At 33.2% G+C, this 26,143-nt stretch overlaps 1 protein-coding gene across 3 annotated transcripts in view; it reads right to left on the reverse strand.

Moving 5' to 3' along the window:
* LRBA (LPS responsive beige-like anchor protein) overlaps positions 1–26,143 on the reverse strand; it is a 737,558-nt gene that overhangs the window by 563,189 nt on the left and 148,226 nt on the right. For all 3 annotated transcript variants that reach the window (XM_027597848.2, XM_027597846.2, XM_027597847.2), the window contains 5 exons: positions 14,106–14,198; positions 12,998–13,106; positions 12,518–12,599; positions 9,252–9,375; positions 8,540–8,732 (listed from right to left, as the gene is read on the reverse strand). In XM_027597848.2, the coding sequence (XP_027453649.2) occupies positions 8,540–8,732; positions 9,252–9,375; positions 12,518–12,599; positions 12,998–13,106; positions 14,106–14,198 (601 nt within the window). The remainder of the gene's footprint in view (positions 1–8,539; positions 8,733–9,251; positions 9,376–12,517; positions 12,600–12,997; positions 13,107–14,105; positions 14,199–26,143) is intronic.

Here is a 26,143-nt window from a genome sequence, read left to right on the forward strand (position 1 = left end):
TTAAAAATATATGTATCAGTTAATAACTTACTAATCATTTTTTTCAAAAAGCCATCTTGACCAATTCTAAGAACTGCCTAGAAAGGTGCTCTCATGAAAACCTAGAGTACAGATTCTTACAAATTTTTAGATGGTAATTTAGCAATATCTATTAGAACATTTTATTTTTATTTTATTTTATTTATTGGGAGAGAGAGCACTCACGTGCAAGCAGGGTGGTGGCTGGAGGGAGAGGGAGAGAGAGAATCTCAAGTGAGGCTAGATCCCACAGTCCTGAGTTCATGACCCAAGCCGAAATCAAGACTAGGATGCTTAACCAACTGAGCCACCCAGGAGCTCCTATTAGAACCTTTTAATACATGTGCAGATTCCTGGAATTATAGGAATTTATCCTAAAAAAAAAAAGGAGATATTTACATAAAAACAGACCCAATACTGCTCAAAGATAAATAAAAGTTAAACTACAGTGTTTATGCAGTGTATTGTAATTTAAATCAAGAGATTTTTAAAATATCACCTCCACGAATTTTTCCAAATAAAATTTTGGAGAATGCCAGAATATGAAAATTAAACTTAAATTATTTACTCAATCAGTCCTTCCTATAATTACAAGTAGCCTGATAGCATTCAGATATTACATCAAGCTCAGCTTTTGCTCTTAACTTTACTTCTCCATAATATGATGTATTATATTATATATACCTAATAATATGCACCCACTGAAATCCATGTAAGTGTGAATAACTTTTGCTCACTTATTATTTTAAGTCATAGACCCATTCTACTTTGTGGCAATACAGGCCTAGACAAAAAAGAGTAAAGTTTTGAGTTCAATTTGTTTAGAAAAAAATGTTTTTGAATAGTTCTCATAATTCAGGATATTCTAAATGCCTTAATTTTTATTAAAGAGTAGAAGCAATCTAGCATAGCAAGTGAAAATAGTCTTAATCAATTACTCAAGATAGTATTTAAAGCATTTTAAAAAAGGAAAAGAGGGGTGCCTGGCTGGCTTAGTCAATACTTGATCTCAGGGTCAGAAGTTCAGGCCCCACGGTGGGTGGGTGGACAGTGGACAGTGGACGGAGAAGCTACTTAATTTAAAAAAGAAAAGAAAAGAAGATAAACAATAACAACCTAGAGAATACATAAGAAAATAATGAAATTACAAAGGTTACTCTTAACAGGTACATATTTGAAACCTTAAGACCAAAGTAAACAACACAGGGCAGTTACACTAGAAGACCCTATTACTGCTTATAAAATCTAGTTCAGCTGTTGGAGGAGAGAGATACAGTGACAAACAGCTTCCCTGCTACAAAGGTGGCAGGAAATCTATCAAACTGGACAATAAAATTGCAATTGAGTTTCTTTGGCTTTTTATAGCAGCTGAATGTATCCTGATGTAACTCTGCAAAAGCTATACAATTCTGCAACATTAGTTTTTTACAGACCAGTACTTTATCAAGAACCATGTTATAAATTTATGATATTGAGATTTTAAATGGCTGCAAAAAGAAAAAATAAGCATCACTTCAGTATCACATATATAAAAATATAAAGCTTTAGAATGAATATTTTCAGAGAAAAAAATGTGGTTCCCATGCTTCTGGCAGAATTTTTAACAGCATGCTACAAATTGTTCACCTACTTACTGAATCACTTAAGCTCCATCTTAAACTTTAGTACATACTGATTTGAAGCACCTTAGAATGTCAGTTGCCCATTTTATTTTAAAAATGGATATCAAGATATTAAAAATCCAAAAATAATTAACATGGCAATATTCAAATAAATTATTCTGTATAAACCTTATGAGAAAAGCTTTCATCAATGAAAAAAATTCACACAAAGAAAACTAAAAGACACTTATTAAACTTTAAAGATAAAAATCACAAGAACCAATTTGTAATTCTAAGCTTTCTTTTCCCCCCTCCCAGGGTTAAGTAAAGCTTTAGCATTTATTTTTTAAAGTACACTTTAACAGCAAGAAGTTTTAAGTCCAGTTTTATTCAGATAAAAATTCTCTACAACTGACTTAATCGGCATTTATTTCATTTTATAATTTTAATCCTAAAACTTAACTCAAAGACTGGTTCTTGAACCAAAATGGGCAAAAGAGGCCTCTCCATAAAATAACTATTTTTTTTGTAAAGGTTTTAATATCTGCTTAAAGCCATAAGTCACTGGAGTAAAGACAAAATATAAACTAATTAAAACTGTATGAACTATGTATAATATATACTATAAACATATATAAACTCTAATAGTTTTATGTAACAGCTTTAAATAAGCTAAAATACATATAAACTATATATGATATATACACATAAACTATAAATATATACATATAAGACAAAGCATACTTTGGGTTTTTTGTGTATAAATTGAGTCTAAAAAATACTGGTATGAGAACTACATAAGAATTGTATTTTTCTTTCAACATTCTCTGCACTGTAACATGTTTCCAGAATGACAAAAAAAGGTTTTCTTTAATAATAATTTAAAAAAAGGATTAAGGGGTCTTAACCGGGGTCCATATTCAATTGATGAAGAATTCCTCTATATCTGTGATACTTTCTAAAGAGCTTATTATATTAGCAGCTTAACGTAGAGGCGGGAAGGGAAGTTAGTAAAAATAATTCCCTGTACTCAGAGGGGCACTCAAAATTAGGGTGCATAAGACTGACTTCAAAACACAAATTTCTGGGAACATCCCATGAGACTGAGATTAAGATTCTGAGGTGAGGTCCAGGAGACTATAATAAAATACACATCCCATGTTACTCTGATGAGTGACTTCCAAACCCTACAGTGTGTGGTGATGACATAGGTGCTTTAAAAAGACAGCTGCTGAAGCTATTTCATCCATCACTGAGAAGAGAAGACTGAGATACTAAGGCACACACAGGGTGGGCATGGTACCATGTGACAGCTGAACTAAAGAGCCCCAAACAATGATGGTGTTAGTCATCCTTCTCCTTCCCACAACAAATATTTAATGTGCAACTGCCAAGTACATAGCTCTATTCACAGTTCTATGGGAGATATGAAGATGTATAAAACCTTTTGTCCCTGATGATGAGACTACAATGAACAACCAAAAAAAAAAAAAAAAACATAAGAACTCACTTTTAACCAGTCATGTAATATGAGAGATTACAGGATCATCCATAATTAAATAGTAGTCTACATTTGCCCTATTACTCATTACCCCTCTTCTTCGTGTACTAACTCCCAAGCAAACCAACAATTCACCATGCTTTTTCCTCAGCAACACCACCTCTTACCTTTGTGTATGTCAATTCCTCCACCAGTGATTCTCATCACCCCAAACTCTACATGCCCAAATCCTACTTACCTTTCAATGCTGTTGTCAAATGATCTCTTTTCTACAAACCTCTCAGATGCCCTCATGTGAAGCTATCCTTATTCCTTCCTGCCTTAGTTTTTTAGTCTCTCTGTACTTATATTATCTCCCATATTAGAGAGTAACTTCTTTCAGGATAAGATGTGTTCCTGATTCATCCTTCTATCTTACATAGTAGCTAGAAAGTACTCAAATAGAAGATAGGGAGTCGTGGAAAGGTAAAAAAGGAGAGTTAAGGTAGAAAGGGGAAGAAAAGTGGTGGGCAACTGGAGTAAGACCTAGACAGAGAGTAACTGAAAATGAACGAGAGACCAAGAGTACCTAACCACCCAAGAGAGACAGTGGGGAGGAGAGAAGCAGAGACAAAACAAACACAGATTCACTGAGGACAAAACAGAATAAAAGAAACATAGGCTGGGGGAAGGGAGAAGGCAGGGGTACAGAATGGATGGAGGAATGCTGAAGAGAAGAACAGAGAGAGGGATAAGAAAGAAAGAGTGTAGCTAAAAGAAGAAAGAGACAAGCAAAGGGGGGTGTTAGCTGGCAGTGACAGGGGGCAGCACAGATGCACTAGGTACCCACAGGCAAAGCAACAGAGTAAAGGGTAGAGAAGACTGATTAGCTGAAGACTAGGTAGTGAGAGAGAGAGAGGAAGAAAGGAAGTCAGGGGAAGGGGAAAAGGAGGGAGAGAGACAGACACTTAAGATACCAACAGAAAATTAACTGCTGTGAATTCATTCATACATAGTGTATGAAAAACTGTCATATAAGTGATTTAGCTAGCTAAATCATGAAAAATATAAAGGATTTGGTTAGTGCAAAGGAACACAAAGCCCATGCCATGAATAAACAAAAATGAAGATTTAACAAAGAATGATATACTTTAAAAAGACTAGAACCAACAAAGAGCAGAGATTTTTGCCAAGTGAAACAGTGGAAGGTAAGGTAGGAAATCCTTTTTTTAAGGGAAAATGAAAGATTAGGTAGAAAAAACTATTTTGTTAAAAAAGAAACTTACCTTAGTTCCCTTTTTATGAAAATGTGAACAAAGTGTTTATGGAAGGAGTAACATTATATAAATTATTTTTAGCTTAATAAATCTAGAGGAAAGTAATACCTAAGGCTACTGACCATCAGAAATATGCAAAGTCAAAGTGATCTAGGCATATATAAAAAACTACATACAAAATCACTGAGGGGGGAACTTTAACATAGGCAGAAGACAAAACCTTGCAAAAAGTGTCATGGATTAGAGGATGGAACATTACTTAGGATCTAGCAATTCTACTCCTATTTATACGTCCTAGAGCAGTGCTCTTTTCAAATTGAAGATAATTCAGCTGGCAGATCACAGAATCAACTTGCTGGGGCTTCATCAGCATTTTTAAACAAAAAAGAAAACATAAGAATGCATCCCTATAAACCAAAGTTGAGTAAGGGCAAATACTATCCCCTGAAACCTATGTTTCAGGTGTATGAGAGGAAAGGGTTTGTGTGCGTGTGTCTACATACATATATGGTCACTATAAATTTCTTACTGTGAGCCACAGTTATAAGGAGTATGAAACTGATAACTCTAGTAAAACCATTGCCTTTGAGCACCTCAGTTATTCACAGCATGGTAAACAAATGAACCAAAGCTATATGTAACAATAAAAAAAAAACTTAAAAATAAAAGGTTTCACAGAGAAAAAAGTAAGTAACAGAAGCGTCCACAAAGTACGATGTCATTTTCATAAAATATAAAAATAGGGAAAATCTGATAATATATCATTTAGGAATATATTTTCTTTAACTTTTTTAAGAAGGAAATGATAAACAAAATTCAAAATGGTGATTAGGTTTGGGGTGGGGATTGGATAGGGAAAACCACACAGCATGTAAAGCTGGGTAGTCACAATTCTTCCTTGTAACACTTCAAAGCATATATGCTACACAAATTATTGGGGATATAAGTAATTCCTCATTTTAAAAGTTGAATTTATATCAAACATGAAGTGACTTGGGGCCTGAACTAGTATGCTGACAATGAGAATGAAAACAAAGAGATAACCAGGAAAAATGATAGAGCTTTAACAAAGGAAAATAGTCACTAAACATTTAATTCTATTTCCTGTGATTTCTTTCATTAACTTCACATGTATATCCTCATTTACAATTTCTATATTAGACATCGATAGTTAAGAAAAGTTTAGAAACTTACCTGAGTTTATACAACTAAAAATTACTATAAACCAGAATTCAAACGCAGAACTAACCTGTGTCCAAAGCCCATATTCTCTTTATTGCTTACACAACTGGACTGGTAACTGGATATAAATGCTCAAAAGTTCAAAGATAACCTGAGGTACTTCCTAGTCCAACCTCAAGAGACTAGACTAATGGCCCTAAATTCCCTATGGCTTCAGCAGTTCTCAAGATGTTTTGTCTCAAGATGCTTTATACTCTTAAAAAAGTACTGAGGCTCCCCAAAACTTTTTATTTATGAGTTATATCTATTACTACTTATCATATTAGAAATTAAGAGTAAGAAATTTTACAAATATTAATTCATTTCAAAATAACAATAAAGCCATTGTATATTAATATAAACACTTCTTTAAAAATGACTTTTTCAAAACAAAAAATAATGAGAAGAGTGCTAGGATTTCACAGTTTTGCACATCTCTTTACATTCTAGCTTAATAGGAGATGGTTGCATTCTAATATCTGCTTTTATATTCAGTCTGTTGTATTATATACTGTTTTGGTTTATGTATATGAAAAAAATCCACTTTCAAATAGATATGTAACTGGGAAAGAAGGACCTCATAACCTTCCTAAAAAGGTCTCCCAGGTTCCTGATGTCTTCAGGCTGTACTTTTACAATATTACTGCTCTAAAGGTTATATTCCTCTAGCCATCCTTACAAGCAGAAGTGCATACAAAAGCACTGAATTAACATACACCATTTTGAAAATCTGCAAAATCTAATTTATACTGGCACTCTGCTAACCTAGAATTCCCCCACATAGATCTGAAATCCAATCCAAATGTAATATAAGACTCAAACCTGTTTTCCTCATGATCTTTGGTAAAGAGGTAAACAATACTAGCAGAAAATTAGTCCAGATTGCAGCAGCCTTCTATAATAAAAATCAAAAGATCTGGGCATCAGCACAAACTAAATTAAGTTACACAAGAGATGGCAAACAGTTTCTGTAAAGTACCAAATAGCAAATACCTTAGGCTTAGGAGCCATCCAGTCTCTCTTGCAAACACTGAATACTTATGGCATGAAACCAGCCAGAGAAAAATATATAAATGAATGGAAGTGGCTGTGTTTCAATAAAACTTCATTTATATAAAAACACATCAGGCTAGATTTGACTCTCAGGCCATATTTGGCTGAACCCAACCTTAGACTAAACTGGTAAGCTCAAAAACGGAGTGACTAAAAGCCATTTTATAAAATCAAGTCTTTGTCTTATTTAGCACTGGATGATTCTCAAACATAAATTAGTAGAGTGGTATCTTCTAATCTAAACTACCTTTGTAAATCGTTATAACAGTAACGTACATTTCTCTCATTAAGGAGAAAGAGGAATAAATAACTCTTAAGTACTTTCAAATAACTAAAAGTTATTCAAACACCTAAAAATATATATTTAGGAAATGACGATATACTCCAAAGAATGGCAAAATATTACAGAGAAATAACTATGATAGTCAATAGAACACTTAAAGATATATAAAATTTATCATATCTATTCTTTATTCCTTCTAGTCAATTTATAATTTATATAATTATATAATTACAATCTTTGTGAATAAAGAGTTGTTAAACAAGATATAAAATGCATAAACCATAAAAGAAACTAACAAATTTTACTGCATTATTTGAAATGTAAAATCTCCTCAGAAGATAAATATAAATTTATCTTATCATTTCTAAAAATTAAGTTGTTAAGCCACAAATTGGCAGAAGATATTAATAAATAATAGAGCAAGGAAGAGCCTAAGGCAAGAACATATGTGTAAAGCTCCCATGAAATAAGAAGTTATAAATTTAAAATTATCGCGATATAGCATTTAAAATTCATCAAATTTGCAAATCTTAAAACTCCAGTTGTACCAAGTGATAAGGTGACGTGAAGCAATAACTTATACATCACTGGAGAGCATGGAAATGGATATATCACCTTGGAAAAAAATTTGCATTATCATCTAATGTTCAACATCTGCATCTTACAAGTCAGCAAGTCCACTTCTAGGAACATATAGAGAGAAACTTCCAAATATATACAAAATGTATCAAAAATGTTCATTGACTGGTAAATGGATAAAGCCATACCATAGAATACAACACAACTGAGAAAATAAACACAGCTACATGGGTCAATGTGGATGAATCTCAAACAATGACAAGTAAAAACAGCAAGCTACAGAAAAATGTGTTTAATATGATACTATTTATATTAAGTATAAACATGAAAAATAAAATTCTTTATTAATAGTTTAGACATGTGTGTGTTGTTAAAAATATACATAAGAAATAGAAATAATGTAAACACCCAAATTAAGCTTAGTAGGGAAGGAGAGAGGGGCTAACAATGATAGACAAAGCAACTAGCACCATAAATACTGGTAGATACATTATTCTTTATGCCTTTTTGTGTGTCTAGAATATTTCATGAACAATTTCAAACAAAAGCTATACATAAATAACTAATTTACACTGGCTTAGGTTAAAAAAAAAAAAAGACTAGCAGATTCTTCCAAATCAATTTTTTAACTGACTATAATGTGAGCAAAGGGCAAACACTAGCCTGAGCTTTTCTATTTACCCAACCACCTTACATTATTAGAATAACGTCTGATCTTTGAATATACTGCGCCACCTTGTGTTCAAAAGCTTCAAACTACCCTAAAACAGAGAATAGTATCTGCAAAAATGGCTACTTTAAAATATAAGTTCCTTTATGCTGTGGCTTGAGGTTTCACTTTATTAAGTTAAGCATACATAAAATAACATTTGAAAAACCCATTTTGAGTCTAAAGAAATTGGAAAAACTTTTTCTTTTTAGTGATTCCCTTTTTTAGTTGTTCCTTTCACTGTGCTTTCAGAGAATGAGTAAAATCAAAATTATAGACATTTAAAACACTACAATATGTTTTCATAAAAAAACTTACCTTTGAATGTGTGATTGATAAGGTGTCTACCCACACACGCCAGCCACCCCATTCATATTTGACTGCATGGTAAAGTAGGATTCTGAATATGGCATACACCATTTCTGTTATCTTTTGCTCATCAGAATTCGTAGGATTGAAATAGCAAAGAGAAAGCATCCATTCTTGCCATACAGAACACTGTAGCAAGCTCCTGAAAATTGTAAGAGGATACTGAATTACTGAAAAAAAAAATACTCATCTCTAAGAACTTTTTTTTTTAAAGATTATTTATTTATTTGACAGAGAGAGACACAGCGCGAGAGGGAACACAAGCAGGGGGAGTGGGAGAGGGAGAAGCAGGCTTCTCGCCAAGCAAGGAGCCTGATGCGGGGCTCAATCCCAGGATCCTGGGATCATGACCTGAGCCGAAGGCAGATGCTCAACGACTGAGCCTCCTAGGCGCCCCTCATCTCTAAGAATTCTAAAAAGTAAAAGTTTAAAACAAACCAAAAAAAAGGCACCTCTATGTATGTATTAAAACAATTAAAGATGGTAGTACTGAAAACTCAATTTAAATGCATGGTACATTATTTATATACCGCTAATGAGAAAAGCATATGGAAAATTCATTTCACAGTATTTTTAAAAACAATTCTTAATTAGAAAAAAAATGGGTTTATTCAAACCTGGACTTGAATAGTGCAAATAATTGCTTTCTGATCCCACTTACCTTCTGTTTTCTCTACTGTTATTAAAAAGTTTAATCATGTCAGAAAGAAAGGCTCTGCGAACTTCCATGCTCTCTGGGCAATGGGGAGAATTTCGAAGTAGGGTTGCAATTACTTTTAGTATCTCTGTAAGATAATTCATAAATTAGTAAAAACCAAAATATCACAAAAAAATTCATGATGGAAGATCCTTAATATATTTCTCTGTTTCCCTGACATATATGGCTACTGAAAACATCTGTTTTTGTGTTATAAAAAAAATCTGCAGAAAAGAATGACAATACATTCATTAGAAAGCATCCATAAGAAAGGGATTTTTTTATTTTGTCATTACAAATGTATAAAAGTTGAACTTTAAAAATTTTTAAACTTGAATTCTACATTAAATCTAATTAAATTATAAATGAATTAAATAACAGTAAAACTACGGACTACTGACAACTCTCACAATCTCTGCCAAATAGTAAAGTTGATCTTAAAAAAAAAAAAAGCTATAATCAAAATCTCAGAAAAGCAGAAGAAATTCTCAGCTTCTTCAATAAAATTCCTGGTATGCATAATATAGCCTTTCCTTTATCATAGTTTTAAAAGCTAGCAAGATTTTCTTCCATGATTTCAAAAATTAAATTAGATTAAAAAAACAAAGGAAATAAAAACCTATTCAACACCCCCAAATAAATACAAATGAAACTGCTACTGTAATGGTCTTAAAGATAACACTGTCTAAATTTCTAATACTTAGCTTTAAGGAAAAAAAAATTCTCTAAAATACATACTTAAATACAGAACTTATAAAGAAACAAAAACAGCTATAACCCTGAATCTGAAGTTAAATAATATGTAAGTTTTTACATACCCAATTACAATTTAGAACTTCTATACTAGCCTTTTGCCAAGGTTTTTGGTGATTTTGAAGCAGTAAGTACAAAAGAGCAAATATGAAGATACTTTATCATACAATGAAAGACATTTGGGGAGTAATTTCTGAATTCTTCTAATGACAAACTGAAAATTTCTCTACCTGAACAATGACTACAATGATGATGATAATCATAACAATAATGATGATGATAATAGCCACTAATTTTAAGAAATATGTTATTATGAGGCAATGTTTTAAGAAAATACGGGTATTAACTCATATACAATGATAGCTAAATACTGTTATTATCCCCATTTTAGAGATAAGAAAACTGAGGCACACAGAAATTAAGTAATTTACCCAAAGTCACACAACTATTAAAACATACAGACAAGATTAAAAGCCAGGCAGCCACTCTGGAAAACAGTAGGGAGGTTCCTCAAAAAGTTGAAAATAGAGCTACCCTACGACCCAGCAGTTGCACTACTGGGTATTTACCCCAAAGATAAAAATGTAGTGATCTGAATGGGTACGTGCACCCCAATGTTTATAGCAGCAATGTCCACAATAGCCAAACTATGGAAAAAGCCAAGATGTCCATCAACAGATGAATGAATAAAGAAGATGTGGTATATATATATAATGGAATGTTATGCAGCCATCATAAAACACAAAATCTTGCCATTTCCAAAGACCTGGATGGAGCTAGAGGGTATTATGCTAAGCGAAATAAGTCAATCAGAGAAAGACAAGTATCATATGACCTCACTGATATGAGGAATTCTTAATCTCAGCAAACAAACTGAGGGTTGCTGGAGTGGAGGGGGTTGGGAGGGATGGGGTGGCTGGGTGACAGACACTGGGGAGGGTATGTGCTATAGTGAGAGCTGTGAATTGTGTAAGAATGATGAAACACAGACCTGTACCTCTGAAACAAATAATACATTATATGTCAAAAAAAAAATGAAGATAGCAGGAAGGGAAACATGAAGGGGGGGAAATCGGAAGGGGAGACGAACCCTGAGAGACTACAGACTCTGAGAAACAAACTGAGGATTTTAGAGGGGAGGGGGTTAGGGGGAGGGGTTAGCCCGGTGATGGGTATTAAGGAGGGCACATATTGAATGGAGCACTGGGTGTTATACGCAACGAATCATGGAACACTACATCAAAAACTAATGATGTAATGTATGGTGACTAACACAACATAATAAAATAAAATTAAAAAAAAAAAAAAAAGCCAGGCAGCCTATGTTTTTAAACACCATACTATACAGTGTGTCTTTTCTGAGACAGTATATTACATAAATAATATATTCTATAATTCTTACTTCCACAAGCCATCTTCCCCATAATCACATAAAATATACTTTATATTTATATACATTTACTCGAGATTTTCTTTTTTTAACTCTCTAAAATAATGACATCAAGTCTCCCTGAAGGCTGAGGAAAATTAAACTTCAGACATGTTTTTAAAACTAGTACTGAAATAGAGTACTACAAACGTAACTCACCACCCAAAAGGTAATTAAATTTCAAAACTCTACAAACCAGTTATTTTAATGTCAATAATCTTAAAAAGCAAGATAAAAACTGTACACTTTGTACAAGTGCTTAAGAAATCTAAATACCAAAGAAAAGACTGTTAAACAAGACGCAGTTCCATAAACAATAAAGAAAGCAGATATTTTTCAATTCCAAACTTGGTATTCTTAACTTGACAATAATTTAAGATGAAAGCTATGACCATGGTTCATGTAATTTGGCCTGACATCACTAAATAGTGCAATCAAAACTTTACCGAAAATCTGAACATACGTTAAATCAGTATCTTACACATACAATTCTTCAAAACCTCTATATAAACATTTCCATATAATCTAAGGTCAATTTGAAGTTATACTCAACATTAACCAAAAATAAAACTAGTATTATATCATTGCCTATAACGAAATACTCTTTGAACAGTATGTTTTCAACCAACTTCAGGTTTTTCCCAGTGACTTTATTAGCAAAAGCTAGTTATTAAAAGTATAAAAAAGAAGGGAGAAATGGGTGAAAGTACTGAAAGGAAACAAACTTCCAGTCATAAGCTGGGTAAGTTCTAGGGATCTAATATACAATATGGTGACCAAAGTTAACAATACTGTATTGTATAATGGAAAAGTTACTAAGAGAACAGATCTTAAAAGTCCTCAGCACATGTACACACAAAAAATTATAACTTTGCAGTGATGGATGTGTTAACTAACCTTACTGTGTAATCATTTCACAATATATAGATAAATCAGATCATGACGCTCTACACCTTAAACTTATACAATATTATATGTCAAGATTTATATCTCCATAAAGCTGGAAAAAACAAAAACAAGCAAAAATAAAAGTATATAAAATACATACGAGGATTTTGTATCTTTACTGAAGAATCAGGATCCGGATGCTGTTTGTGTATCACTTGAGTACAAATATGCTCTATAAGAATCTTCAAAGGTAAAATAGATTATATTAGCATAATCACTGTATTAACTATGGCTATTAATGAACTTTAAGTACAGCACTAATCAATATTAAGTACACAATCCAATGCTATCATGCTAAATATCTTCTGCATTACATGAAATAAATAATTGCAACACTATAACTCTATTTTTACTTAATTACAAAACGAGACATCAATACAACAGAGGAAATACTTGAGATGTTCATACTTTTTAATAATTCAGATTAATAGATTTAAGATGCAGCCACATCTCCTTTATAAAACTAATTTCAAAATTGTTTATCAAACCTAAATCACCTTATTTCATCTAGATACTATCAACTATACAGGTAATCTTAAAATAAGAAATTAGTAAGATTAAATTCTAAATATATTCCTACCTCAAACAAAACATTGTATGTGGTCATTGTGATTAAATTTGTCTGAAGCATGAGTCTTTCTGCTAGCAATGAAAATAATCCATGTCCAAGCATGACTTCAGCTTTTCTTCTGCGATTTCATGAAAAGAAATAATCAAATGCAGAGTATGATTACCCACTACTTAGAATGCAAGTTGGATGAAGAAGACACAAAAATGTTTTTTACATCCCATCAACAAATTCCAACTCAGTAACTCTCCTAATTTTCTTCAACCTAGAACTCCTAAGGTCACAAAATCTTTAAAGAGAGAAATATAAACTACAGCTAGAGCACAGCTGAAGTTCAAAAAAAAAAAAAAAAAATACAAGACTGGCTATGTCACAGCACAGCAAAAATCTCCACGATAATCTCCAGAGCAGTTACTTATTGACTAGTTTCTACTCTCTATCAGCACTGATCTAAGCTCCACTATAGATGATAATCTAAAGCCCAGTAAGTCATTAAGTAGAAAAGCAATGGAGGAAAAGATAGAAGAAATGAAAAAAACATTAAGAAAATGAATACTGTGAAGATAAATATACCAAAATCAAACTTCCAAGCAAAAATTTATGAACTAAAGTATCACAAACTTTAATTCTACCCTAGGATTCATCAAATTTTTTCTGCAAATGGCTGGACAGTAAATACTTTAGGCTTTGTGGACCTTTATTTACAGGCAACCAACTGGAATCCACATAAAGACCACAGTTTGCCAAAACTTCTCTCTTGCTACAACTGTTAATTTTTATAATAAACCAACGCTGGTATAAGGAATAACAGGTAGGATATGAATATCTATATTCAGCTAAGAAAAAAAAAAAAAACAGAAGTTTTAGTTTTCAGTTATCCCTATAGCAGAACATACTATGACAAATACTGAGGTTAAAATGTCAGCTTTATACTACAGATAAAGCAAATGATAATCAACCCACATGAAATGAAGTCTCAATGGTTTCTAAAATTCCATTTATACAAATGTATTCTTATAATGAACAAGTAACATTACTTGTTCATTAATATCCAAAGATTTACAAAATAAAAAAGTAACATACCACAGCCCATTTTAGATGTCATGCATACTATACTCACTTTGGGGCCAGGTGTTTTAAAAAATAGCCCATTGCCTTGAGAGCTTGTACTCTGATTCCTTCACTTGTCGATGCCATAAGTTTATAGATGACACTGAAGGAATTAAAATTAAGAACAAATTACTAAGTATATTTTCCAAAAGTAAAGATTTAAAATATAGAGGTATATATGTGCATTTTAATATATTCAAATTATAAACCTATTTTCAAGTAAGGTATGGGTGAATTTAATATACATTCCTGATATTTAAAACTTGCTTATCAACTATATGCTGTCCCCAAGAAACCCACCTTATATATAAAGACACATATAGATTAAAACTAAATGAATGGAGAAAAATATAACATGCTAACACTAATCAAAAGAAAACAAAATTTTCGGAAATAATGAATCATGGAATACTACATCAAAAACTAATGATGTAATGTATGGTGATTAACATAATAAAAAACAAAAAACAAAAGAAAACAAGAATAGTTACATTAATTTCAGAGAAAGCAGACCTTAAAGTAAGATAAGTTATCAGAGATAAGGGTATTGCTTAATGATAAAGGGGGTCAATTCTCCATTGAGACATAACAGTCTGTAACATGTATGTGCCTAACAATAGAGTATAAAATAATATGGTATAAAAATCAACAGAACTACAAAGAGAAATAATAGATGAATACACTATTCTAGTTGGAGACTTTAAAATTCCTCTCAGAAACAGATCCACTAGGCAGAAAATCAGTAAGGACATAACTGAACTCAACAATACCATCAATGACTATCCTCAATTGACATCTATTGACTTTTTCATCCAGTAACAGTGGGATACACATTTTTCTTAAGCTAACACATAACATTCACCAAGTAGAACACATTCAGGGCTATAAAACATTCCTAAACAAATGTAAAGATTAGAAATCATATATTGTTTGCTCCCAGACAACGATGGAATTAAACTAGAAATAAAAAGTAGCAGCAAAATTCCAAAATATTTGGATATTAAACAACACACTAAAAAAATAAAATAAAATAACACACACACAATAACACTAAAAATAACATGTAGGTCCAAAGAGGAAATCTTAAGAAAACATAAACATATTTTAAACTAAATGAAAATGGGGCGCCTGGGTGGCTCAGATGGTTAAGCGTCTGCCTTCGGCTCAGGTCATGATCCCAGAGTCCTGGGATCGAGTCCCGCATCGGGCTCCTTGCTCAGCGGAGAGTCTGCTTCTCCCTCTCCCTCTGCCTCTCCCCCTGCTTGTTCTCTCTCTGTCTCTCCCACAAATGAATAAATAAAAATCTTTAATAAAAAAAAAATTTAAACTAAATGAAAATGAAAATACAACTTAAAAAAATTTGTGAAATCCAGCAAAAGCAGTACTTACAAGGAAATTCATAGCATTAAATACATGTATTAGAAAAGAAGAACTTAAATCACTAATCAAGCTTCCCAGAAAACTAAAAAAGAAGAGAATATTCAATCCAAAGTAAGCAGAGGAAAATATAAATAAGTATTAGAGTGGAAAACAACAAAAATGAAAATAGGAAATCAATAGAGAAAATTAACGTAACCAAAAGCTGCTTTGAAAAGATCCATAAAATATTTAGATAAGCTTTTAGCCAGGCTAACTAATAAGGTAGAGAACACAATTTACTACTTTCAGAAATGAAAGAGGGAACATCACTATAGATTCCATGGACATAAAAAGGATAATAAAGGAATACTATGAATAACTCTATGCCCACAAATTATATAACCTAGATGAAATGGACCAATTCATTAAAAGAGACAATCTGCCAAAACTCACACAAGAATAACTGATGATCTACAAAGGTTAATAACTACTAAAGATAATGAGTCAACAATTAATAACCTATCAAAACACAGAGTGTCAGACCCAGACAGGTTTACTGGTGAATTCTACCAAAAATGTAAGGAAGAAATTATACCAATTCTCTACAATTTCTTTCAGAGGATAAAACCAGAAGGAATACCTTGTAACTCATTCTATGAGCCAACATTATCCAACACCAAAATTTAAAAAAAAAAAAAGACATTACAAGAAAACTACAGACCAATATATCTCATTAACAAAGATGAAAAAATCCTAAAGAAAATATTAACTAATCCAATGTAAAAGAAAAAACATAAAAAGAATTACAGACTGATGAATCACAGACCTGTACCCCTGAAAAAATAATACATTGTATGTTAATAAAAAAAAAGAATTATATACCATGACTAAGTGAAATTTATCCCAGGGATGCAAGGCTGGTTCACCATTTGCAAATTAATATGATCTATCATAAAATCAATTAAAGTTGGGGCGCCTGGGTAGCTCAGTCATTAAGCATCTGCCTTCGGCTCAGGTCATGATCCCAGGTTCCTGGGATCGAGCCCCACATCGGGCTCCCTACTCAGCGGGAAGCCTGCTTCTCCCTCTCCCACTCCCCCTGCTTGTGTTCCCTCTCTTGCTGTGTCTCTCTCTGTCAAATAAATAAAATCTTTAAAAAAATAAATAAATAAAATCAATTAAAGTATTCTATAGATAAGAAAATTACTGGTATCAGTAGATGCAGAAAAAATATTTGACAAAATCCAACACCCATTCATGGTAAAAACTCTAAATAAACTAGGAACAGAGGGGACTTTTTCTCAAGTTCTTAAGGACTACCCACCAAAACCCTACAGCTAACATATTTAATAGTGAGAAAGTCCAAGGATTTCCACTAAGGAAAAGGCAAGGATGTCCCCTCTACCACTCCTTTTCAGAATTGTACTAGAAGTTCTTGCTAATGCAGTGAGGCAATAAAAGGAAATAAATGGTATACAGATTGTGAAGGAAGACATAATACTGTCTTTGTTCACAGGTGACATGATCATCAATGCAGAAAATCTAGATACAACCAAATAAATCCAGGAACTAATAAGCGATTATACCAAGGTTGGAGAATACAGAGTTAAGACACAAAAGTCAACTCCTTTCCTATATACCTATTCCTAGTGGAATAGGACATTAAAAACACAATACCATTTATAGTGGGACTTCCCCAAAATATGTACAAGATCTACATGAGGAAAACTATAAAACTGATGTATAAAACCAAAAAAGAGCTAAGTTAAGTAAACGGAGAGTAAATCCATATTCATAAATAGGAAGACAATATTCTCAATATCTCAGTCCTTCCCAACTTCATCTATAGATTCAATACAATTCCAATCAAAATCCCAAAAAGTTATTTTATAGCTAACAAAAAACTATTCTAAATGTTTATCTTGAGAGGCAAAAGCCTAGGACAGCCAACACAATTACTGATGGAGAAGAACAAAGTTGAAAAATCAATGCTACCAGATTTCAAGATGTATTATAAAGGTATAGTAATCAAGACAGTATGGTATTGGCAAAAGAATACACGAATAATCAATGGAACAGAATAAAGAGCCTAGAAATAGACCAGCATAAATGTGGTTAACTTCTCACTGACAAAGGAAGAGCAAAGGCAGTACAATGGACCAAAGATAACTCTTTCAACAAATGATGCTGGAACAAGTAGATATCCACATTCAAATAAATAGACATGAAAATTAACTCAAAATGGACTTAAATGTAAAATGCAAAACTATAAAACTCCTAGGAGACAAGAGAAAACATAGATGACCTTGGGTATGGTGATGCAAGATACAAAACCAAAGACACAATCCACAAAGAAGTAATTGATAAGCTGGACTTCATTAAAGTTAAAAACTTCTGGGGTGCCTGGGTGGCTCAGTCGTTAAGCATCTGCCTTCAGCTCAGGTCATGATCCCAGAGTGCTGGGTGGGATCAAGCCCCACATCGGGCTCTCTGCTAGGCAGGAAGCCTCCTTCTCCCTCTCCCACTCCCCCTGCTTGTGTTCCCTCTCTTGCTGTGTCTCTGTCAAATAAATAAATAAAATCTTTAAAACTAAAAAAAAAAAAAAAAAAAAATTAAAAAACTGCTCTGCAAAAAACAATTATCAAGAGAATTAGAAGACAAGACAGACTGGGAGAAAATATCTACAGAACACACATCTGATAAAGAACTGCTATCCAAAATATACAAAGAACTCTTAAAACTCAACAATAGGGCGCCTGGGTGGCTTAGTTGGTTGGGTGACTGCCTTCGGCTTGGGTCATGATCCTGGAGTCCCAGGATCAAGTCCGGCGTCGGGATCCCTGCTCAGCAGGGAGTCTGCTTCTCCCTCTGGCCCTCCCCCCTCTCATACTCTCTCATTCTCTCTCTATCTCTCAAATAAATAAATAAAATCTTTAAAAAAAAAAAAACCTCAACAATAAAAACAACCCTATTAAAAATGGGCCAAAGAATTTAACAGACCTTCACCAAAGAAAATATACGGATTGAAAATTAGCGTATGAAAAGATGCTCCACATTATGTCATCAGAGAAATACAAATTAAAATAAGAATGAGATACCACTACACAGCTATGACAATAGACAAAACCTAGAACACCAACAACCACCAAATCCTGGTGGGGATGTAGAGTAGTATGAACTCTCACTCATTACTGGTGGGGATGTAAAATGGTACAGCCACTTTGAAAGAGAGTTTGAGAGTTTCTTCCAAACTAAACACACTTTTACCATAGGATCCAGCAATCGTGCTCCTTATTTACCCAAAGAAATTGAAAACATGTCCATACAAAAACCTGCACATGCATGTTTACAGCACCTTTATTCACGATTGCCAAAACTTGCAAGCAACCAAGATGTCCTTTAGTACGTGAATAGATAAACTATGAACATTTAAACAATGGAATATTATTCAGCACTAAAAAAAATGAGCTACGAAGCCTTGAAAAGACATGGAAGAATCTTAAATGCATATTACTAAGTGAAAGAAGCCAATGTGAAAAGGCTATATACTGTACGATTCCAAACAAATGACATTCTGGAAAAAGGGAAAACTATAGAAATAGCAAAAAGATCAGTAGGGTGGAAAAAGGATGAACAGGCAGAGTACAGAGGATTTTTAGAGCAATGAAAGTACTCTGTATCATAACCTAATGATGGATACATGCCATCATACAGTTGTCCAAAACCACAGAACGTACAACAGCAAGAGTGAACTGTAATGTGAACTACAGATTGGATGATTACAATGTGTAAATGTAGGTTCATCAACTCTACCATTCTGGTGGGTATGTTGATAATAAAGGAGGGTGTACGTGTGTGGGGACAGGGGAGTATATGGGAAATGTCTATACCTCCCTCTAAATTTTATAACATAAAACTCTTCTTTTAAAAAAGACTTTAAGGGGCGCCTGGGTGGCTCAGTTGTTAAGCGTCTGCCTTCGGCTCAGGTCATGATCCTAGGGTCCTGGGATCGAGCCCCGCATCAGGCTTCCTGCTCAGTGGGAAGCCTGCTTCTCCCTCTCCCACTCCCCCTGCTTGTGTTCCCCCTCTCGCTGTGTCTCTCTCTGTCAAATAAATAAATAAAATCTTTTAAAAATAAAAAAAAACTTGCTTATCTCTCACCAGTTATTGTTCCTTTTAATGAAGACCAAAAAATGAGAACAAATTAAAATACTCAGAAAATAATGGTGGTTTATACTATACCCATAAATGTACTTATGCAAACTGTATGGCATAAAGCTGGTTCTGAGTTACTATTTTTTCCTCTACTACAGGCTTAACAAAGCCCTTTGGAAGCTACCACATTTATTTTAAAATCAATACAAAGAAACCATTGTTTAATGATAACACATATTTAAATCTGTAAATAATTCTCATCATGAAAAGCAAGAGAACGGGATAATGAAAAATGATGAGAAGTAATGAATGATAATCAAAAATAATTAAAAAGCAAAAAGGCTGAAACATAAATGACATCTACAAATAAATTTCACATTCAATTCTCGAAATTTACATAGTAATCTATTTTAAGTTAAGTTTAAGTTTAAGTTTAAAATGATCTCCAAGGGCATTCAGTCACAGACCACTGATTTGAGTATAAACAAAGTATAGCAAAATTTGAGTATCATACACAATTCCATAAGCAAAGTTATATTTAAATGATTTCATTATACCATTTCTTTCCTCATAAACATTTAGAAAAAAAATCAGAAACTTTTTTTTTTAAGATTTTATTTATTTGACAGAAAGAGAAGACAGCCAGAGAGGGAACACAAGCAGGGGGAGCAGGAGAGGGTGAAGCAGGCTTCCCGCTGAGCAGGGAGCCCGACGTGGGGCTCGATCCTGGGACCCTGGGATCATGACCTGAGCTGAAAGCAGACGTTTAACAACTAAGCCACCCAGGTGTCCCAAAAATCAGAAACTTTCATGATTATTTTAAAAATACTAAGATTTTCAAGTATCCTCCTAGATAAAAATCTTAATGCTTAATAACTGTCTGAAAAAAATAATTATGAACAAAAAGTAAAGGCCTAGATCCCCTAGTGGCTGACAGAAAAGGAAATATATAAAAAGAACTTTGATTCCTATTAAAATATCAATTAAAAATATTTAGTCCATAATATACTGTAACCTCATAAAATGGTATGTGAAACTAGTCATTTTTAATACAAATCATACCACCAAAACTATAACATTCAATTATTGGGACAATACCGATATGTTTATAAAATTTTTCCATGATTTAAATTAAGTAAAATAAAAATTAAATTGTCTGTAAAGAAATATTAACATAAGTTTAATACTGGTGTAAAAACCACAACACTTTAAGACATTTTAACACAGAATGAATTAATCTATGCTTGCTATAGTTTAACTTAACAAATAATCTTTGGTTAAAAATCAAAATGATTTCACCAAAGATGAATTCCAGATAGAACCATCTAATTACTTTCAAATAATGTTTTACTAGCATTAATAACATGAGAAGAGCAAAATGACTATAATTGGATCTATATACCTCATATTTATCCTATAATAATTTTTAAGTGTTGAATATTTCTCACTAAAGCTGAATCCAATTAGTTTATTTGATCTACTAAACGTTAATAACCACTAAATTCTGTAAAACCAAGTGAGCATATTTTGCTTTTTGACCAAAGTTGAGCCCCTATTTAACATAAAAAACATTTCTCACATTAGAGCAGGAAAATCCTGTACTGCTTCAATGACATTTATATATTTTTCTAACTATAAAAAATTTATAAATATATATACATTTCTCTATTGGAAATAGAAAAAAGTATAAGAAAGATATTAACAGTAATCCATAAGAAGCACTATTTAAAATTGGGGCATGTTTTCATATAATCTATTTTACTATGACTATACATATAATAAAAATTTATGGACATTCTAATATATATATCTATTTTTCTGAACTGAAAAATACTGCAGCATATACACTATAGCATTTTCAATGAAGAAAATATTCAGGTAATAGAAATACCAAAAAGAGTCATTTGAAAAGTAACAGATTATTTCAATCTGTTCATAGACATAAAATGTATGATAAAAGCTCATTAGACTACAAAAATTAAAAATTTAATACTTAAGATTTAAGCATGGCCTAGGATGTGACTGACACTGCATGAGAAAACATATTCAATTCTAAGGAAAAATAAGTGCCCCAAGATATCAGAGATAATGTCTAAATGATGTGATGGTGGAAAAGAATTTATATTTAATAAGTAAATGAGAAAATTTCTGTCATTTAATGGAAATTAAATTGCCACTTAAAATTTGTAAAAGTTACTGACTTCTATGATGCAGTCTGGCATTCCTATATTACCTGGCACCAGGAAAGACTATCCCCCCACCTCCAAATTTCTCCATGTTTTTCAATTTGAGCCTGTTATACTCCATTTGACTTTCAATTAATATGAAAGTTTCACTAAATATATACCTGTGCTCTTTTCATGTTGGCCTTTAAAAATTACTTTTATGTAGCAATGTAACCATAAACAGATAATGAAATTATATATCAATGCTCCATCTGGATTCTCTGTCTCTTTAACTCATGAAAGATATCAAGAAGAAAGAAAAACAGAAAGAATGACAGAAGGACAGACAAGCAGACAAGCAGAAAAAGATGAAGACAAGAAAGAATGACAGAAAGATAGAAAGAAAATTGACAATTCAGAAAATCTCATATTGAATTTTTGGAGCCAAAAAATATTTCCAAAGAACTCTAATTAGATTTAAAAGAACTACCTACCCATCATTCCCGTTATTTATATTCTATATAACTACGATAAATATTCAATAAATCTCTTTAGTGTTTTTTTAAGCGATGAATCACATATATTTAATGGGATTAATGGGATTAATTATTCACATCTCCATATATTTGTCCAAATTATAGATTTTTCATTTATTCACAATAAGTAAAAAACTGGGAAGGTACCAAAATTTAAAGCATACTATAAAAAAATAGTACTTTAAACACTAATGCCAATGTGGAAGGCAGCATTTCCCTCCATACAAAAGAGAGAAGTAAAATTAAACAAAATTTTCACATGTAACCTTTCAACCAGTGAAACAACAAATTGAGAGGCAAATTGAGAGGCATTTATTACTGAGAAATTACTACACACTAAGGTAAGAAAATCAAAAGTCAATGGCTTTGATGATGGGACTAATGCCCAAACCACCGTCCCAGTTGAGAGGGACAAGGAGAGAAAACAGAGAAGAAATAAAAAGCATAAATAAATAACAACCTGAGAAACCAGATGCTGCACACCATGGAGTAAATAAAATCTGGAGATTAGACAAGGCAAATTATTAAAACAAACAAAAAACCAATAACCCATGGGGCGCCTGGCTGGTTCAGTCAGTAGATCATGCCAACTCTTAATATCAGGGTTGTGAGTTCAAACCCCATGTTGGGTATAAAGATTATTTAAAAATGAAATCTTTTTAAAAAAGAAAACCAATGGGGCACCTGGATGGTGCAGTTGGTTAAGCGTCCAACTCGGTTTCAGCTCAGGTGGTGATCTCAGGGTCGTGAGATCAAGCCCCACATCAGGCTCTGCACTCAGCACAGAGTCTGCTCAAGATTCTCTCCCTCTGCCCCTGCAGCTCATGTGCTCCCTTGCTCACTCTCCCTCTCTCAAATAAATAAATCTTTAAAAAAAAAGAAAACCAACAACCCATGGACAAACAAAACAGAAGTCAAACTTGCTATAATATTTATCTGAAATACTCAGTTTTCAACCAAAATTACTACACATGCAAGGAAATAAAAAACTGTGACGCATTTTTAAAAAAAAGCAGTCAATCAACGAAATGACTCAAGTTCCAAGTGTCAGATTTTGCAAACACTTCCAAGACATGCAATAAATACATTCAACTAATTTTAAAATGGTATGTTTAAATAATTAAAAGGAAACAGATTAACAGTAACTAAACAATAAGGAAACTTCAATAAAGATAAAAACGAACCACATGAAGATTCTAGAGGTGAAAAGTAAACACGAAAAAAGAAAAATTCACAAGAGGTACTCAACAGCAGATTCAGATGGCAAAAGAGTCTGTGAACTTCAACAGATCAAAAGAAATTATCCAATCTGAAGAACAGAAAGAAAACGATGGAAGGTAAATTAACAGACCTTTAGAAACCTGTGAGACAATGTAGTATTCCGTCGTAGGTATAATGCAAGAGCCAAAAAAAGAGGAATGGGGAAGAAAAACTTTCTGAAGAAACTATGGGGGGAAATCTTCCAAAATTTAATGAAAAAACATTAACTTACAGATCTAAGAACTCAATAACAAAAGGATAAAAAACAGAGAATCACAACTTAACAAAATATAGTAAAAATTCAAAGACAAAAAAAATTGTTAAAAGCATCAAGAGGAATATGACTCAACATATAGAAAACAACAGTAATACAAGGCCGACATCTCAGCACAGAGGCCAAAAGTCAATTAAACCAAAGTGCAAACTGAAAGAAAACTGTTAAAATTTATATCCAGCATAATTATTATCCAAAAATGAAGAGAAGTATAAGTATTCTCAGATGAACAGACCGGGAAAATTCATTGCTAACATACATGTCTTATAAGAAATAATAAAGTCCACCAAGAAGAAAGGAAATATAGTATTATAAAATCATTAAACAGAAAATATTTTTAGAAAAGAAAACTAGGGGCACCTGGGTGGCTCAGTCAGTTAAGAAGCCAACTCTTGCTTTCTGCTCAGGTCATGATCTCAGGGTCCTGCAATTAAACCCCAAAGTGGGCTCCCCACTCAGCGGGGAGTCTGCTTGAGGATTCTCTCTCCCCCTCACATTCTGCCCCTCCCCCTCCGCTCATGCACACATGCTCACTCGCTCTCTTGTGCTCTCTCTTTAAAATAAATAAATCTCAAAAAAAAAAAAAAAAAAAGGAGGGGCGCCTGGGTGGCTCAGTTGTTAAGCGTCTGCCTTCATCTGCCTTCGGCTCAGGTCATGATCTCAGGGTCCTGGGATCGAGCCCCACATCGGGCTCCCTGCTCTGCAGGAAGCCTGCTTCTCCCTCTCCTGCTCCCCCTGCTTGTATTCCCTCTCTCGCTGTCTCTCTCTCTCTCTGTCAAATAAATAAATAAAATCTTTAAAAAATAAAATAAAATAAAATAAAAATCAATATATAAATAAATAAATAAGGAAAGAAAGAAAGAAAACTAAACAATCAACAGGGAGTTCTGGTTCAACCAAGATAGAGTAAAGCTAATAACGACCTGTCTTACATATTAGAACTAAAACAATGGGAAAAAATACAAAAAGCAATTTCGTTAAGTACTCTAAAGACCAAACAAAAGCAGATGCATTGGTGTAAAGGAGGTAAAATTTGGAGAATTATCCATTAGAGAGAGAAGAGTCTCAATTTTTATTTTCCCTTTTAAGTCTGACCCAAAAGTGAGCTCTTATCTCAGAGGTGGATGTTAGAAGCTCAGGTGGCTAATATTCTAACAAAAATTGACCTTTGGTTAGAGGAACTAAGAAAATGAGTTCGCACAGGCGGCAGGGGGGTAGGGGGGTAGGGGGAGGAAGGGAAAGATTCTCAAAATCTTTGTAAAAACCCACAAAATTCGTAAACTGACCCAAGAAATGTACTTGTGTGGAGTAGACACAGACCAGAACAGCAAAATCTTCCTAAATTAAAAAAAGAGGGACGCCTGGGTGGCTCCGTCGTTAAGCATCTGCCTTCGGCTCAGGTCATGATCCCAGGGTCCTAGGATTGAGTCCCACATCGGGGTCCTTGCTCAGCGCGGAGCCTGCTTCTCCCTCTCCCTCTGCTGCTCCCCCTGCTTGTGCGCTCTCTCCCTCTCTCTGACAAATAAATAAATAATCTTAAAAAATAAATAAAAATTAATTAATTAAAAAAAGATATTGAATTATCACCTAATTCTCTACCTAATCACTGAGTGCATTATGTGCAACAAAGACACAAAGCAGGACAAGAGGGGTTTTTTACAATAAATGACATTTGGAACCCCTACCCACAAAGGATAGGTAGAACTTGCAGTCTGACCCTTCTTACTAAAATAAAACAAAATGTCAGCATTAGAGGATTTTAACAAAACACATAGTTTATAAAAGATAACATTCACATTGTCTACGATACATTAAAAAATTACTCAACATACAAAGAACCAAGAAAATATAACCATTTCTCACAGGAAAAGACACTGAACAAATGCTGATGAGATGGGCAAATTGTTGTAATTATAACACAAAGATATTAAAGGAGCTACTATAAATATCCTCTGGAAGGTAAAAGTAAACAGTCTACTAACAGTATCAGAAAATAGGGTTCTCAACAAAAAAGTATAAAATTAACCATATTAAAATTATACAAATGAAATGTACAAATCTAAAATATTTATGAGATGAGCTTAATACCAAAATAGAAAAAGCAAACAAAAAGTCCATAAAGTTGAAGATCAAGTTTATCACACATAGAGAGCTTCTATATCAACAGACAGTATCAAATCTGAAGAACAAAGGAAAAAGATTGACATAAACTCAAAAGAGGCTCAGGGATGTGTACATCAAAACCCCTAATATTCATGTCACTAGAGACCCAAAGTAAAGGGAGAGAGATATAACTGAA

Source organism: Zalophus californianus, chromosome 2 (assembly GCF_009762305.2).
Source record: "Zalophus californianus isolate mZalCal1 chromosome 2, mZalCal1.pri.v2, whole genome shotgun sequence".
Lineage (NCBI taxonomy): Eukaryota > Metazoa > Chordata > Mammalia > Carnivora > Otariidae > Zalophus > Zalophus californianus.